Source organism: Lithobates pipiens, unplaced genomic scaffold, assembly GCF_037356315.1.
Source record: "Lithobates pipiens isolate NorthernLeopardFrog02 unplaced genomic scaffold, aLitPip1_a1.2 Scaffold_13, whole genome shotgun sequence".
Lineage (NCBI taxonomy): Eukaryota > Metazoa > Chordata > Amphibia > Anura > Ranidae > Lithobates > Lithobates pipiens.
In genome coordinates this window covers 472,363,876-472,379,503 of record NW_027507718.1, presented here as the reverse complement: position 1 = coordinate 472,379,503, position 15,628 = coordinate 472,363,876, and the positions used below count along the sequence as shown (strand labels likewise).

Sequence of the window (15,628 nt, the reverse complement as noted above, 5' to 3'; positions counted from 1 at the left end):
AGATAATTGCACAACCCCACTGAGACTTATAACCACGCCTGTTGAATATGCTATTATTATCTTAAGGTTGATCCCCTGAGGTTTACTTGGCTCACCTCTCATGAGATTAAAATGTACTGTGACATATTCATTTCTGTGCTCCATGCATGCCAGCCTCCCCTTCATTCTCCCTCTTACCCCCCAACCTCTTTTTCTTTTTCCTCCTTTTTTTTCCAAATTTCTTCTGGGAACAATGCACACTTTTCCCCATCTTGAACGTAAAAATAAGGATATTCAAGAACATAACTGAATGCAATTTATTCAAACACCTTGACGCAAGGAGTATAAAATCTGGTTTATAATGCATTTTTGGGTCCATAAGTGATATTACACGCCTTCAATTCTTTGGACAATACCCACAGCATATATGCAACAATGCATAGTTTAGGTTCATGCTTTAATGTCGTGTGTATTCCCTGTTTTTCTTTCAATAAACCTTTATTAAACAAAAAAAAAAATGTCTGGGCTGAGTGGCAAGATGGAAGCCTTTTTTTTTACCGAGAAAAACATTCAAGATAAATTTTGCAAAAACACATCTCCCAAAAGCATGTGGGAAAATGAATTGTAGTCTGATGAAACCAAGGTTGAACTTTTTGCCCATAATTCCGAAAGATATGCTTGCCGCAAAAACACTGCGCATCGCTAAAAGAAAACCATACTCGCCGTGAAGCATGGTGGTTGTAGCATCATGCTTTGGGGCTGTTTTTTCTTCAGCTGGGACAAGGACCTTAGTCAAGGTAGAGGGAATTAGGAACAGTTCCAAATACCAGTCCATATTGGCACAAAACCTTCAAGCTTCTGCTAGAAAGCTGAACATGAGGAGGAACTTCATCTTTCAGCATGACAACGACCCAAAGCATACATCCAAATCAACAAAGGAATTGCTTCACCAGAGGAACATTAATGTTTTAAAATGGCCCAGCCAGAGCCCAGACCTGAATCGGATTGAAAATCTGTGGGGTGATCTGAAGAGTGTTGTGCACAACCCTTGCAATCTGACAGATTTGGAGTGTTTTTGCAAAAGTCAAGATGTGCCATGCTGATAGACTCATACCCAAAAAGACTGAGTGCTGTAATAAAATCAAAAGGTACTTCAACAAAGTATTAGTTTAAGGGTGTACACACTTTTGAAACCATATTTATTTTCTTATTTTTACTTCCCTCCACCTAAAAAAAAAAAAAATTTTTTTAAATTGAGTTGTACAGTTTATGGGTCATATTTAAAGGTGGAAAAAGTTCTGAAATGTATCTGTCTCATTTATTTTTATTTTTTTACATCACAGAAACCTGACATTTTAAAGTGGTTGAATAGTCTTTTTTTAGAAGTTTAACCTACCTATAATAAGGCTTACCTGTAGGTAAACAAAATATCTCCTAAACCTGTATGGTGTAGGGAGATATTCCCTTTGCAATGTGCCGCTGACTGCAGCGGCGCATGCACACAGTGGCTTCTCGGCTGAAATTCCAGCAGACGCCAGACCCTGCCGAAAAGAGATCTCCCGCGCGCATGCGTGGGAGTGACGTTATCGCGGCTCCGGCCACTCACAGTGCCGGAGCCGCGATACCCGGAAGACACGCCGAGGAAACATGTCAGCTCCCTCTGCGAGATGTCGGGGCCTCGTTCTAAGGTAAGTATTTCATAATGAGCTAGTATGCGGTGCAAACTAGCTCATTATGACTTTTCCCTTGCAGGTCAGAAAAAAAAAAGTCAGTGGGTTTACTACCACTTTAACAGGGGTGTGTAGACTTTTTATATCCACTGTATCTCAATTCATGAGTCCCCCCCCCCCCCCCACAAAGTTGTAATTTAACAAGTTCTGTCCCACACACACAGGCATATTTGCTCTAAAACCCAAATCGCATTCTGCTACTTTTCCCGAGTATAGCAATACCACATATGTGGGCCTTTTTCACCGTCTAGACACAAAATCCAAAGAGCACCTTCAGGCGTTCTAGGGGCATGCAATAATACATTTATGACTACCTAACATGTTTCTGGAGGTCCTGGAGCACTAGGACAGTGGAAACACCCAAACAATGACCACATTTGGAAAGCAAACGCCACAAGGTATTTTCTAAGCGGCATAGTGGGTCTTTTGAAGATTTCATTATTTTTTTTATTTTATTTTTTGTCTTTTTCAAAAAGTTTTTGGAAAATCCAGAATAAAAATGAAAATTGAGTTTGATATTTCACACACTTAATGGGCATAGTTAAAATTACAACCCATGTGAGTGGTAAGCGAGTATAGCTTGGTGTAGCATCGCCTTTAGCAGTCCCAGGTCTATATGCCATGCAAGTCTAGCCTACTGGTTTGTGGCTGCCCCCCAGGAATGCCATGTTCACTGGCCAGAAAGTACAGAGAGGCTAAAAGGAAGAAAAAAGGGGCTCATGTGGTTCCAGGAGTGTCTACAGGGAATGGCTGGGACCAGTGTCTCGCAGGAATTGTCATTATGTGCAGATCCATTGGGTCAGTTCAGACGCAGGCAATGGATTGATCCAGGCAACAGGTAGAAATGTGGTCAATAAACACACCAGGGTTAGTACTTGTTGTGGCTGCGATGCTTTGCAGCTGTGGCAGGAATTGTACCCCCTTTACTGACCCATGCAAGGGAGTAGGGTTGCTAGTGCGGGGTCCAAGGGGTTAAAGCAGGTGGTGAGGCAAGGCAATACCTCCTCACTGCCTGCCCTATGTACATCGTACTTATGAACAAGTCTGTATGGTGACATTGGCTGCTGTGGTGGTGACCAGGGACAGTGTACCTGGTGTGGCGGTGACCAGGGACAGTGTACCTGTTGTGGCGATTAGGGATACTATACCCATATACATGCAGCCAGGTTGGTGCGGCCCCTGTATTTCTGCAGCAAGAATACGGATTCTTGCTGCTGGAGTGACTGGGGTATTTTAGCAGCAGCCTCTCAGCCCATTTAACCACTTGGCGACCACCCACCTGCAAAGTACTGCAGACGAGTGGCCGCTGTAGGCAAAGAAACATATCCATATGTCACTGCCTACTTCTGGGTTTAGGGCATGCCTCCCAGCTGACACCCACTGTGATTGAACACAGTGGGAAGCCTGTCAGCAAGTCCCGGCCAATGATTCACGGCCAGGACCTGCTGATTGGCTGTGCACATTCACAGCTAAGAGCCCTGTGGTGACGTTCACCCCTTCCCAGCCAGTGTCATTAGTGCAGTGGCAGTGTAAAATATCACTGATCACAAATTCACATTAGTGATGTCAGTGGCAGTCAGTTCCCCCAGTGTCAAACTGCTCGCCACACTCCCGTTAGTTCTTGCTCACCACCATTAGTATTATAAATAAGAAAAAAAAATTCCATATAGTTACCATAGTAGATGCTATAACTTTCACGCAAGCCAATCAATATACACTTTATAGATTTTTTTTTTTTTTTTTTTTTTTTTATCAGAAATGTGTAGCTGAATAAATTTTTGCCAAAATGTATAAATTGGATTAAAAAAAAAAGAAAAAAATCTATAGGATATATTTTTATAGTCAAAATTTTCGGTCTTTTTTTCGTTTATATCGCAAAACCCAGTGTTGATCAAATATCACCAAAATAAAGCCCTATTTGTGTGAAAAAATCATATACATTTTATTTGCGCGGTCATGCAACTTTGTATCCAATCGCCAGTTAACCACTTTCGGATAAGCCACTGCAGTTACATAGATTGGACTTGATGGACTTGTGTCTTTTTTCAACCTCACATACTATGTGTGTGATTATATGTCTGTATTACATTGTATATCCCTGTATGTTGCGGTCGTTCAGGTGCTCATCTAATAGTTTCTTGAAACTGTCAATGCCCTTCGCTGTGGAAGGGAATTCCACATCCTTGCCGCTTTTACAGTAAAGAACCCTCTACGTAGTTTAAGGTTAATCCTCTTTTCTTCTAATTTTAATTGGTGGCCACGGGTCTCGTTAAACTCCCTTTTGCAAAAAAGTTTTATCCCTTTTGTGGGGTCACCAGTATGTTGTTTGTATATTGAAATCATATCCCCTCTCAAGCGTCTCTTCTCTGGAGAGAATAAATTCAGTTCTCGCAACCTTCCCTCATAACTAATATCCTCCAGACCCATTTATCAGCTTTGTTGCCCTTCTTTGTACTTGCTCCATTTCCAGTACATCCTTCCTGAGGACTGGTGCCCAGAACTGGAAAACATACTCCAGTTTGCGGCCGGACCATAATTTTGTAGAGCGGGAGAATTATAGTTTTGTCTCTGGAGTTGATCCCCAGTTTTACTGCGGCAGGTTGGCTCGGCTGGGCAAATTGACGTTGCCTTACGTCGCCTCCCCTTTTGGCCAGTAGGGGCACGCGATGACTGCCGGGCACCCGCGATCACTCTCCTGGTTCTTTTAGAGGAATAAAGGGGAGATCAAGGAAGAACAAATGCGCTGTCTCATTAAATAGTGTACAATAGCATACATAGTATACACACACACACAGTAGGTGCCCGCGATATTGTCAATCTTGCCACTTTTATCGGAGAGATTGACACCTGCGGCCCCCCTACCCCAAATAACCTTGTCCCCATGTTGATGAGGACAAGGGCCTCTTCCCAACAACCCTGGCTGTTGGTTGTCGGGGTTTGCAGGCTGGGGGCTTATCGGAATACGGGAGCCCCCTTTTAATAAGGGGGCCCCCAGATCCCGGCCCCCCACCCTATGTGAATGAGTATGGGGTACATAGTACCACAACCCATTTACCTGGGGAAAAAAGTGTTAATAAAAAAAACACACAACACACGTTTTCAAAGTAGTTTATTAGGCAGCTCCGGGGTCTTTTCGCCGGGCTCCTCCGCTATCATCTTCCAACTCTGTGCTAAGTGGGGCACACATGCAGGTGTGCTCGCAAGCCAGGCTCTATGCATCCATAGACGCAGCATAGCTCATCAATGACCCCTGCTCCCTCCTCACATTTGAGCCTATGACTCCTGCTGCTCTGAGTCTCCTGTGAGATCACTATATACTTTATGCAGTAACCTAAAGGAAGGTCACCAAAAGTTAACAACCACCCGGCCCAACTCCTGAAAAACAGATCAGGCCTAGACCCTAAACTTATACCATGTGTGGGGCGCATGGCCTGTTCCCGTAAAACAGAAAGAAAAACAAAAAGTCAGTGTTCAAAAAGAAAAGGGGAAATGAGGATTGAACATTTTATCCCCCATAGCAGCTCATGCCATCTTAGTGGAAGAGGGCCTGGGACTCTCCTGCATGAGAAACATATTAGTTAACCAAGCCACACATTAGAGTTGCTGTAAGTTCCACAGCTTCTGGAGAAAGATATAGTTGCCGATAGGTTAAATACATCTCCCCTCAGGTGGAGAGCTGGGGGAGCCATGGCAGTGATTCCTACCACATCAGGACATGTTTAGGAGATTGAAAGAAGTGGGTTTTTCCTTGATGGACCACCCGAAGGGTACCTAGAAACAACATGGCATATTGAACGGAGTTCTCCTGCAGCTTCTGCTTGATTTGCTGAAATTGGGGTCTCTGGTTGCTGACAGCCACAGAGTAATTTGGAAATGGCAATACCGCCGCATTGTTCATTTTAAGGCAGGTGACACGGAAGATGAAGTCCCGGTCCCTGTAATTCAGCATACGGATCACCATGGTGCGGGGAGGATTTCCTGCTGGGAGAGGCTGACCCAGAGCCCTGTGGGGCCTGTTCAATCATGAAACATGCGGATAATTGGTCATTGCTGAACTCCTGCTCTAGCCAGCTCTTCATGAAAGCCACTGGGTCAGACCCCTCCACCCATTCAGGGAGACCCACTAACTGCAGGTTGTTCCGGCGGAGGCGAGTCTCAAGGTCATCCATCTTGTTCTCCAGGGCTGCTATCTTCCCGCCATATGTACTAACTTTAGGCATTATGAGGTTAACGGTGTCTTCCAGATGTCTAATGCAGCGTTTGGTTTTAGTAACCCGACCCCGTATCTTTTGTACATCTTTCTGTATAATTGCAAAGTCATTTTTAAGTTCAGCCACCATCCCCATTAGATCAGTGTGATTTTACCTTGATGGTGCATAGTACATCCGACAGCGTAGGCCCAGACCTGCTGTCCACGCCATCCACATCATTCTTGGCGAGGGATATTTGACAGGACAGATGTGGAGGGTCCAGGACACCCGGGGAGGATTGCGGAGAGGTATTCGGTGCTTCCCCATAGAGATCAGGGGTAGATGCAGGCGAGACACAGTGCTCTGCTGTGCTACGGTGGCCATCTTGGCTGGAGCGTGTAGTGATGTTCATCTTGGCTGGTGGCTGTTTCTTTTGATTGCCCATCCTCCAGAAAGAAACGCCTTACTGCATAGCGGGGACTCTCGGCACCAGGGTAGGAGAAGACCAGAGATGTGTCCGTTCACATGCTCCACTAGGCCACGACCCCGCCATAGAAATCTTTAGCTTGCTTTTCCATATCCTCCTTCCTAATTAACAATTTTACCCAAAAAAACTAAAAAATACATAACCATGTTTTTAACACACCCTTCCTTTTTCTTGCAGAACTACAGAGTGAAGGGCAGTCATTTCTGTTAGCCGATATGTTTTTGCCCCTTTTATAGAGTATTGTGTGTGTGTGTGTGTGTGTGTGTGTGTGTGTGTGTGTATATAAATTAAATACTATACAATGTTTTCAGCATTTAATACATTTTAATGATCTTGATGATTAGTGTCGTCCACTCCTGCAAACCCTTTGTAGTGTTGGAAAATATATGCATGTTGTCTTGTTTCTGGTGATATGTGAAGCTTACTGTCTCTAATTGAGTGTGCAGAATGTTGCTGATTTATCACCCTTTGTTTTTATTTGTTTTTTTTCTGACAGGTGTACCTGTGATGACTGCAGCCTCTCACACATCTTAACATGTGGCATTATGGATACGCCTGTAGCAGATGATGTCCATATAAACCCCTTACCACCACTACAAGTAGACCCCACTCCAGATTACTTGTCGGAAATCCATCCTCCCAGCATATCGTCTGCTAGTTCAGGGTCCGGGCCCAGCTCTCCCATCACTATCCAGCAGCATCCCAGGCTGATTCTTGCAGACAATGGCTCTGCACCCACATTGTAAGTTGCTGCTTTGCCGCCCTCTCATAGCTTATCTTTTCAAACTAGGTAGTGTGTAATGATCTTCTGAATCATGTACCAATCTTTTTTTCCTTTTAGTTTGTACTGTAGCCCTGTTATGACTCCTGAAAAAAGAGCCAAAAAACTAATGTAGCCACCACATCTAAGAACTGGTAAACTGCAATATATACAATTTTTTTGTTCTTGCACTTGGATGCTATTTAAAGTCCCCTTCATAGATTCAAAAATCTCTGCATTTAAGCTCCCAGGTCAGTGCACCTACTAAGCGAATTACAAGAATATAAGTACTCTGCCTTCTTGATTCTCCATTTAATTTATTAGCTATAACATGTGTTTTAAGTATACATTATAGGACACAGGATAAAGTAATTGAGGTACTTTAGGTTATGCTGCTGCTCTCTGGAATTTAGACGCTGGCAAAACAAAGTTGTAAGAACCTGCTGTCACAATTAAAAAAAAAAAAAGAATGCGGCCATGCGTGCCTCCGCCCACACGGCCGCATCATTCACAGATCCTTGTGAATAAATGAACTACTAAAATCGTTAGCCTTCGTGGCGGGTGGCTTGTTGTTCTCAATGAACTACCAGGGTGCTGATGAGCATTCTAGGTAGTTCATTGAGCTTCCTGTAATCTTGTAACTGCCTGCCCATATCAGAGGTATGGTCAGACACACGCTCTGCAGGAGCCTGGCATTACATCCACGATCTGATCGTGGATGCAATGCTTTACAGCAGGGGTAGTGAATTACAATTCAAGGAGGTCTGGTAACAAAAAAAAAATTTACTGAGGTCCGAATCACAAGTCTGTGCCATGAAAGATTGTATTTACTTTCCATTTTTTGGCGCAAGCCACGCACCGTCGCTTATTTTACTTTTTCCTCCACATACTCTGGTAATATTCCCGTTCATTTAAATGTCCCCAATAGTGTTCCCCCTTACATTAGGTGCCCCTATCCAGAGTATTTCATTACATTGGGTGCCCCCAGCAGACTACCTCCATAAATCATATGCCACCATCCGAGTATCCTCTTATTTCAGATGTCCCCATCAGAGTGTCACTTTACATCATGTATTCCCATCAGTGTCCTCTTACATCAGGTTTCTTCATCAGAAGGTCCCCTTATATATGGTGTTTCCCATCATAGTGCCCCCTTACATAATTTGTCCCCATCAGAGTGCTCCCTTACATTAGGTTCCATCATCACAGTGCCCCCTTACATTAGGTTCCATTATCACAGTGCCCCCTTACATTAGGTTCCATCATCACAGTGCCCCCTTACATTAGGTTCCATCATCACAGTGCCCCTTTACATCAGGTGTCTCCATCAGTGTCACCTTACATCAGGTGTTCCCATCAGAGTGCCCCCTTACATCAGGTGTTCCCATCAGAGTGCATATTTACATCGGGTGTCGCCATCACAGTGCCACCTTACATCAGGCATACCCATCAGAATGCCCCTTTAAATCAGGCGTCCCCATCACAGTGCCACCTCATATCAGGTGTTCCCATCAGAGTGCCCCTATACTTAAGGTGTCCCCATCAGAGTGCCCCCTTAACATAAAAAGTTCCCATCAGCATGCCCCTAATTTTATGTTAAGGGATACTCTGATGGGTAGATTTACGTTAAGGGGCATGCTAATGGGCACATTTTGTTGTGCCTATCAGAGTGAACCTTAACATAAAATATGGGGCACGCTGATGGGCAAAATAAAGTGTGCCCAACAGCTTGCCCCTTAACTTATTGTGCCCCTTACCATGAAATGTGCCCATCAATGTGCTCCTTAATATAAAATAAGGGGCACTCTGGACACATTTTAAACATTAAATATGCCCATCAGAGTGCCCCTTATTTAGTGAAGGAGCAAACTGGGCACATTTTATGTTAAGGGACACACTAATGAGCAAATTTTATGTATCTCACTGCCCATCCGTGAGCCACGAGATTGCAAGCAGCAGGGGACGGGGCGCACACACAACGTCATTGGGTGCAAGGACTCTCGCGGTCTCAGCAACAAATAATTTCTGAACTGAGCACTGGGTTGTGGCGCAGTACGCCGCGGAAAGTCCAGACAGGAGCGTCGCTTGGTCTGTGTTCGGATCGCGGGCTGCCATTTAGTGACAGCTGCTTTACAGGCTCCTAGAAAAAAAAAAATGCATATATATATATATATTTTTTTTTTTTTTTTTACCTGCAAAAAATGTGAATTTTTAAATTTATTTATTTATTTATTTATTTTTTTATTTGTAAAGGGGAACTTCTCCTTTAACCACTACAATACAGGGCACTTTCGCCCCCTTCCTTCCCAGCCCAATTTTCAGCTTTCATCGCTCTAGCGCTTTCAGTGACAATTGCGCGGTCATGCTACACTGTACCCAAATGAAATTTTTATCATTTTGTTCGCACAAATAGAGCTTTATTTTGGTGGTATTTATTCACGACTCCGTTTTTTATTTTTTGCGATATAAGCGCAAAAAAGCGGAAATTTGCAAAAAAAACAATATTTTCTTTTTTCTATTTTAAAAGAAATCCAATAAAATCAAATTTTGTCATAAATTTAAGCCAAAATGTATTCTGCTACATGTTTTTGGTAAAAAAAATTCCGTTAAGTGTATAATAATTGGTTTGTGTGATCACGGACATATGTACGCAAATGATCATGTACATATGTGTGCAGGTGATCACGTACATATGTGTGCACATAATCATTGGGACAAGTGATTTTAGTGGGACATATGTGGGGGACATGTTTTTATTATTAGGGACATGTGTTTTTATTTTTTGGGGACATGTATGTTTTGGGGACATGTGTGTTATGGGGACATATGTGGGGACTGTGTTTACACTGTGTGGTGTGTTGTGTGTTTACACTAGACTGAAGATCAGTGGGTAAAAAGCTGTAAAAAAAACAGCTCATACTCACTGATCATCAGCCGGCTGCAGCAATCTGCTCTCCTCTCCTCAGCGATGACTTCTGTGTGAGGAGAGGAGGAGCCGATTGCCTAGCAACCGGCTGTTTGTTTACATCACATGACGGCCGTGATTGGACACGGCCGTCATGTGATCAGGAGGGCCAATCACAGAGCCCTCCTGCCGATCTGAGATGCGCCGTGTCCCGGTGACACGGGCGCATCGGGATCGCACGGGCACGATCCCGCTCCTCCTGATGGTTGTTCCTGAACGTCCTATCAGGAGTAGACGGCTCCCACCCGGCCGTATATATGTGCATTGGCCGGGTGGGAAGTGGTTAAAGTAAAACTCGAGGCAATTTTTTTTTTATTCTTATTTTTTTGTCATCAGTGCCTTCTATAGCCACAACAGGAGGCAATAGGAAACCCCTTGACATCAGCAGAACAGGTGTCTTTGTTGGAAGATTGTCCCTGCCTTTTGGTAACAGCCACCAGGACATATAGAGGGGGTGTATCTCTCCAACAGGAACACAGACGGCACTAAAAACCTGTCGGGTGCTTGATTCCTTGTCCACTCTATCCAAAACTTGCCCTTAGTTATACTTTTGTGTCTTTTTGGCACTGGACTCTGCATTAGGCGCCAAGTTATGTGCCTGTTCAGTGTGCAGCAGGGACGTGCGGTGAAGTCGGTGGCTGGTGAGACACTGGCTAGTATCAGAGCCAGATATGCACAGGTTACATATGCTGCGATCGTTTGAACGATATTTCTAGCACTAGACCTCCTCTGTAACTCTAAACCTGTAACCTATAAAACCATGTCGCCTATGTAGATTTTTAAGTACTGAAGTTTGGCGCCATTCCACAAGTGTGCGCAATTTTAAAGCGTGACATTTACGGTGTCTATTTACTTGGCGGTGTAACATCATCTTTCATATTCTACTAAAAAATCGGGCTAACGTTGGTGTGTTTTTTTTTTTTTTTTTTTTATCTTCATGGAAAAAACTTTGGCCATACTTCTATTTTAACACCTTCATTCAGGTACCAAAGTTCTATATGGAATTTGCGTAGTCATTTATTGCCTTCCTCCATCAGGGAGACCTTCTGGCATTTGTAGAATCAGGAATGCCTATTTGCATGTCTCCATCTTCCCCATACATCAACACTACCTGTGTTTTGCTTTAGGCACGCAGCATAACCCAAATGTTACCCATTTCTTTGGCCTGCTGTCTGCACCAATTGTTCCAAGGTACTAGCCCCTGTTCTTGCTTTACTATGGTTTCGGGACATCTCCATAGTGTAATATCTTTATAATTTTTTTTTCTGCTGATCAGTTAAGTCAGGCTTTGTCAACCAATATTCAATGGACTTTGCTGACCCTATAGACATTTGGATAGATCCAATATCTCCAGAAATCGCTGCAGAAGCAGTCTCATTGCTTGGATTGTATAGGCCCTAGACCTGGTGCTGTCCAAGGTTTTCCTTCTCATGAACAAGCTTCAATCTCTCAGCTGGCATGTTCAGACCTGCAACAGCGCCACCTCTTTGTACAAAGAGAAAATGGGAAGGTTTAGGACTTTATATGAGGCACGAGACAAGTCAATCAAGTGTCAATTCTTGATTGCAAAAATACATAAGGAAAAAGGTTTGGGACTTTTAATGAGGCATGCATCTGAAATGACAGAACAAACAAAATGGGTCCTGCAAATTTGTAGATTATTATTATACCTATTGGATTGTGACACATACAAATAAAGCAGTATAAATAAGTGGAATTTGTACCATATATAACATGGAAATTCAATATGTTCACGTAAAAAAACTGACTATTTGGTGCATGATAACCTAGTATGTGACAACTATAATGGTTGGTATTTTGCAGTAGAGCATGATTGATAGAAATGGATCACTACCTTGAGATGTAAATACATGGTTGTCAGTAGTTTATCAATACTCGCATGCACCAAATGTTTGACACACTCTGGTGTTATCACTGTCTGCTGGTTGTTTGGAGATTCCTACACATGGATCTATGCTAATTTCTGGAACCACCTTTACCGGCTTTTGGTACACATATCATCTATAGTATGGGCTATCGGTGCCTGTTTCACCCTCTGTAGCCAATGACTTACTTTCCGCCTCGGCTTCCAGGGACTTTCAATCTCTTGCGTTGTCATTGTAGCTTCTGTGGTGAGGTGTCCCATTCGCCCATTGAGGTTTTAAGGTGTGAAACTGTAATGAAACGTCCCATATTCCGCTTGAGTGATTTTGTCATATACCACTTCCATCTAGCCTGAATATAGATATCTGATATTCCAACTGCTCACAAGCACAAAACAAGATGATATTTAGTTGCTGAACATGGAAAAAATACAAGTCTTACATACAGTAGAAGAGGAGGTCCCCCCTTCTGCTCATATATCTCTAACAGTACAACTGTAACCAGAAACCTAATGAACATGAGCTAATTAATCCCTTAAAGCAGCCAATGTGACTCCGTGCCCTCCTGAGCATTGTCCTGATTAATCAGGATTTCACTACAGTTCAGACTTGTTACCAAGCTTCACACAGTAGATTATACATTATCATAAGTATAGACACAGGACACCTTCTCACAATAGCAGGATCTCCAGCAGGAGTCGGCCCACCTCCTACATTATACGGAGGCCAATGTGATTAGCTCTCTCAACTAACATGTTGAGTTCAGAATCAAACAAAGAATAGTCTTTACATATATCCTGGGAGATATTGTGGATAAATGTTACTGTCCCATTTCAAGTAATCCAAGATATATTTTCTCAGTCATCCTGTGCAAGGATGGCACAGGGTCACTTAGACATAAGAGGTGCATGGGGAGCTGAAACATGGGTTTCCCAACCTTTCCAAGGGATTCTTGGTTCCACGGGCATCCCTCACCCCGCCCCTCTACCTTTGGGGTGGGGGGGGGATTCTTATCAGGGCTGGGTTTGGGAAGGGTGGTGGCTTCTGGTGGGACTTTATTGGTGCCACACACTGATGTTTTTATACTTTTTTGTATTAAATTAAATCTGCTAGGTAACTCTCTATGGGTATGTTATATTTTTGTTTGTTTCAAAATACATGGTTGTGACATCTAAATGGCTCAATGCGTTTTGGGAATGTCTTTCATTATTCAGGAGCAGATTTGAGATAATATCTAAAAAGATATGTGGATTGCAGTGGGTCGAGAGCTGGAGGTCGGCTGGGGGAGTCATCAGCCCCGGGAGCTGAGGTGGTATACTCCATGGCTCAATGATGGAAAAACCCTCAGGAAGATGGAGATCTCTGAGAATGGTCCCCCATGGATGTTCAGGGATGATGTATGCAACATCACCATTGGACATCTGTGAATAATTATAAATGGTGTATAGTTGTGCATAAAATTATGAAACTAATTGGTACTGTGAGGTAGGAACTAGTGCTGGTAGTAAAAGTAATGGAAAGTGTGGTGATTAGTGATAAACCTATACCAAAGTGAAACATAAGAAGTAACAGAGTGGACCCTGAGCATGGGTGACAGATAATGAGTGAGGTGAAGAACCCAACACCAAAGGAAAGAGAGCATGAGATAGGCGAGAAAGAAAACTACCATTGTATTACCTTGGATTCCTGCCCCACACAATGTACAAAGGACTCCAATGATTCGTTACCTTTTTTATTGTGGATGCTTTGATTCTGTGGGATCAGTTAAACATGATCTACAGCACAGGATTGAGATTGAGGGCATTCTGGTGATTCTGATCACCCCAAAGTGGTCTAGGAGGACATGGTACTGGGACCTCTTCAGGTACCTGTCCGTTTCCATGAGCTGTCCCAGATCATCTGAAACATCTGTCTTAAGGGCTGTGCATCACTTTGTTGCTCAGTTGCTAGCTTTAACAGCTTGGCTGTTGAAGCCCTAGCCCTATGGGATAGGGGCCTAACTGATTTGGTCATCCGTATGCTATTGAAAGCCAGGATATCAATTTCATGTAAAGTCTACAATTGTACTTGGAAAACCTATTTCTCATGGTGCACACTCCACTGGATCAGCTCCTGCCTCATGGGTGCCAGCATCCATATATGTGCATTGCTTTTTCTTTAGTGTAGTCTTCTGAAGGTGGCAACATACCCAATTTTACCCAAACTACTTCATCTTGTGTCTGATAATGTACTCCAATATAAAGATTTTATGGCAAGTCAAAAATCCTTTATCTTAAAGTGTAACCCAAGCTTAAAACCTTTTCTTTTTAGATAGTGTGGAGAGTGATTAGCACACTTGTCAGGCAGGTTTTTATTGCTTTCTGTGCCCTGTTAGGGAAATTCACCCTCCCTATTTGCCCTGTTTACCTTTATCAACAAAAGTGAGAGAGAGTGGGGGTGTGGCTGAGCAGTGGATGGATGTAGCCGGGCGGCTTGTCTGCCTTCTCCACCGAAGATCTGTGCAATTATCCTGTGGATGTTTATCCTGACTTGTCTACTGAGGCACACTGCACACCCAGTGACTCCTGCACACTGGAGCTACCATCTGTGCTGCTTCTCTCCATCCACCGAGTTAAGCAGAATAGACACTTGATCCTCCTCAGACCAGTGGAACAAGATGGCAGTCTTTCCCTTTGCCTGGCCAAGGAGAAGTACAAAGAAGTGACCCAGAAATATTTTTGCTAAGCTGCCAAAGACTCTGCTGATTTTCTTGATATTCCTGAGGAATCTCCCAGATGAATAGCTAGATGCAGACGTCACAGCTCCATTAAAAGATGCAGGTGCCAACTCCCTGGATTGGGAAATTGAGTACTCAGACAGGCATCTTTGCTGTACACTCTGCACCAGCAAAGGAAACTGCTGCTGATTATCCTTAATCTACTCCTAGGGATATATTTTCAACCATGACCTCATATAATAGTGCCATTACAGCGCTTGCTGACGAATGGAAAGTGGTAAGAGTTGAGACTACATTTTATTAGGCAAAATATGATTGCACATCAGCCCTGGAAGGGGGCCTCAGCTGATGAAAGATGAAATGGCACCTTTTAAACCTAATGTGAAATACATCTATATAGTCACTGCTTACCATGCTGCTCACCTGGATTATCTGGAGAACAGGCTGCGGCTCAATGTTCGCACCATAGTTATTCCTGAATGGGCTGAAGGGGAAAACATGGTAGTTTTCATTTAATAGTGGCTATTTAACACTTTTCGGAAAAGATTCCTTCTCCCTTATGTTCTCTGTGGAAAGGGCCCACAGGGTCCCAGTAAGGCCTTTACCTCGGGACAATCAACCACACCCATTTTTATTTAAATTACACTTTACAAATTGCAAATTAAACTACAGGATAGAGATGCAATTTTCTCGAAGGCCAGACCCACGTGGGCTGCCTTGGTTATTGGTAGCTCCAAAATATCTTTGGACTTTTCAGTGGAACTACAGAAGCAACTGCATGTACAGTATGAGAGTGGTCGCCATGAAGTACATTTCTTCGACAATCACTCAACATCCCAGTGGCTGGATAGGAAGGAGAGATCCCTTTTAGAGAAGCAGTAGCCGGGAGCCATGCCGCAACTTAACTTTGTCAACTCT

At 43.4% G+C, this 15,628-nt stretch overlaps 1 protein-coding gene across 4 annotated transcripts in view; it reads left to right on the top strand.

Annotated features, from left to right (window-relative positions):
- Positions 1-15,628, top strand: part of FAM193A (family with sequence similarity 193 member A) — a 201,403-nt gene that overhangs the window by 128,062 nt on the left and 57,713 nt on the right. For all 4 annotated transcript variants that reach the window (XM_077477904.1, XM_077477903.1, XM_077477906.1 and 1 more), the window contains exon 10: positions 6,883-7,128. In XM_077477904.1, coding sequence (XP_077334030.1) covers positions 6,883-7,128 — 246 coding nt within the window. The remainder of the gene's footprint in view (positions 1-6,882; positions 7,129-15,628) is intronic.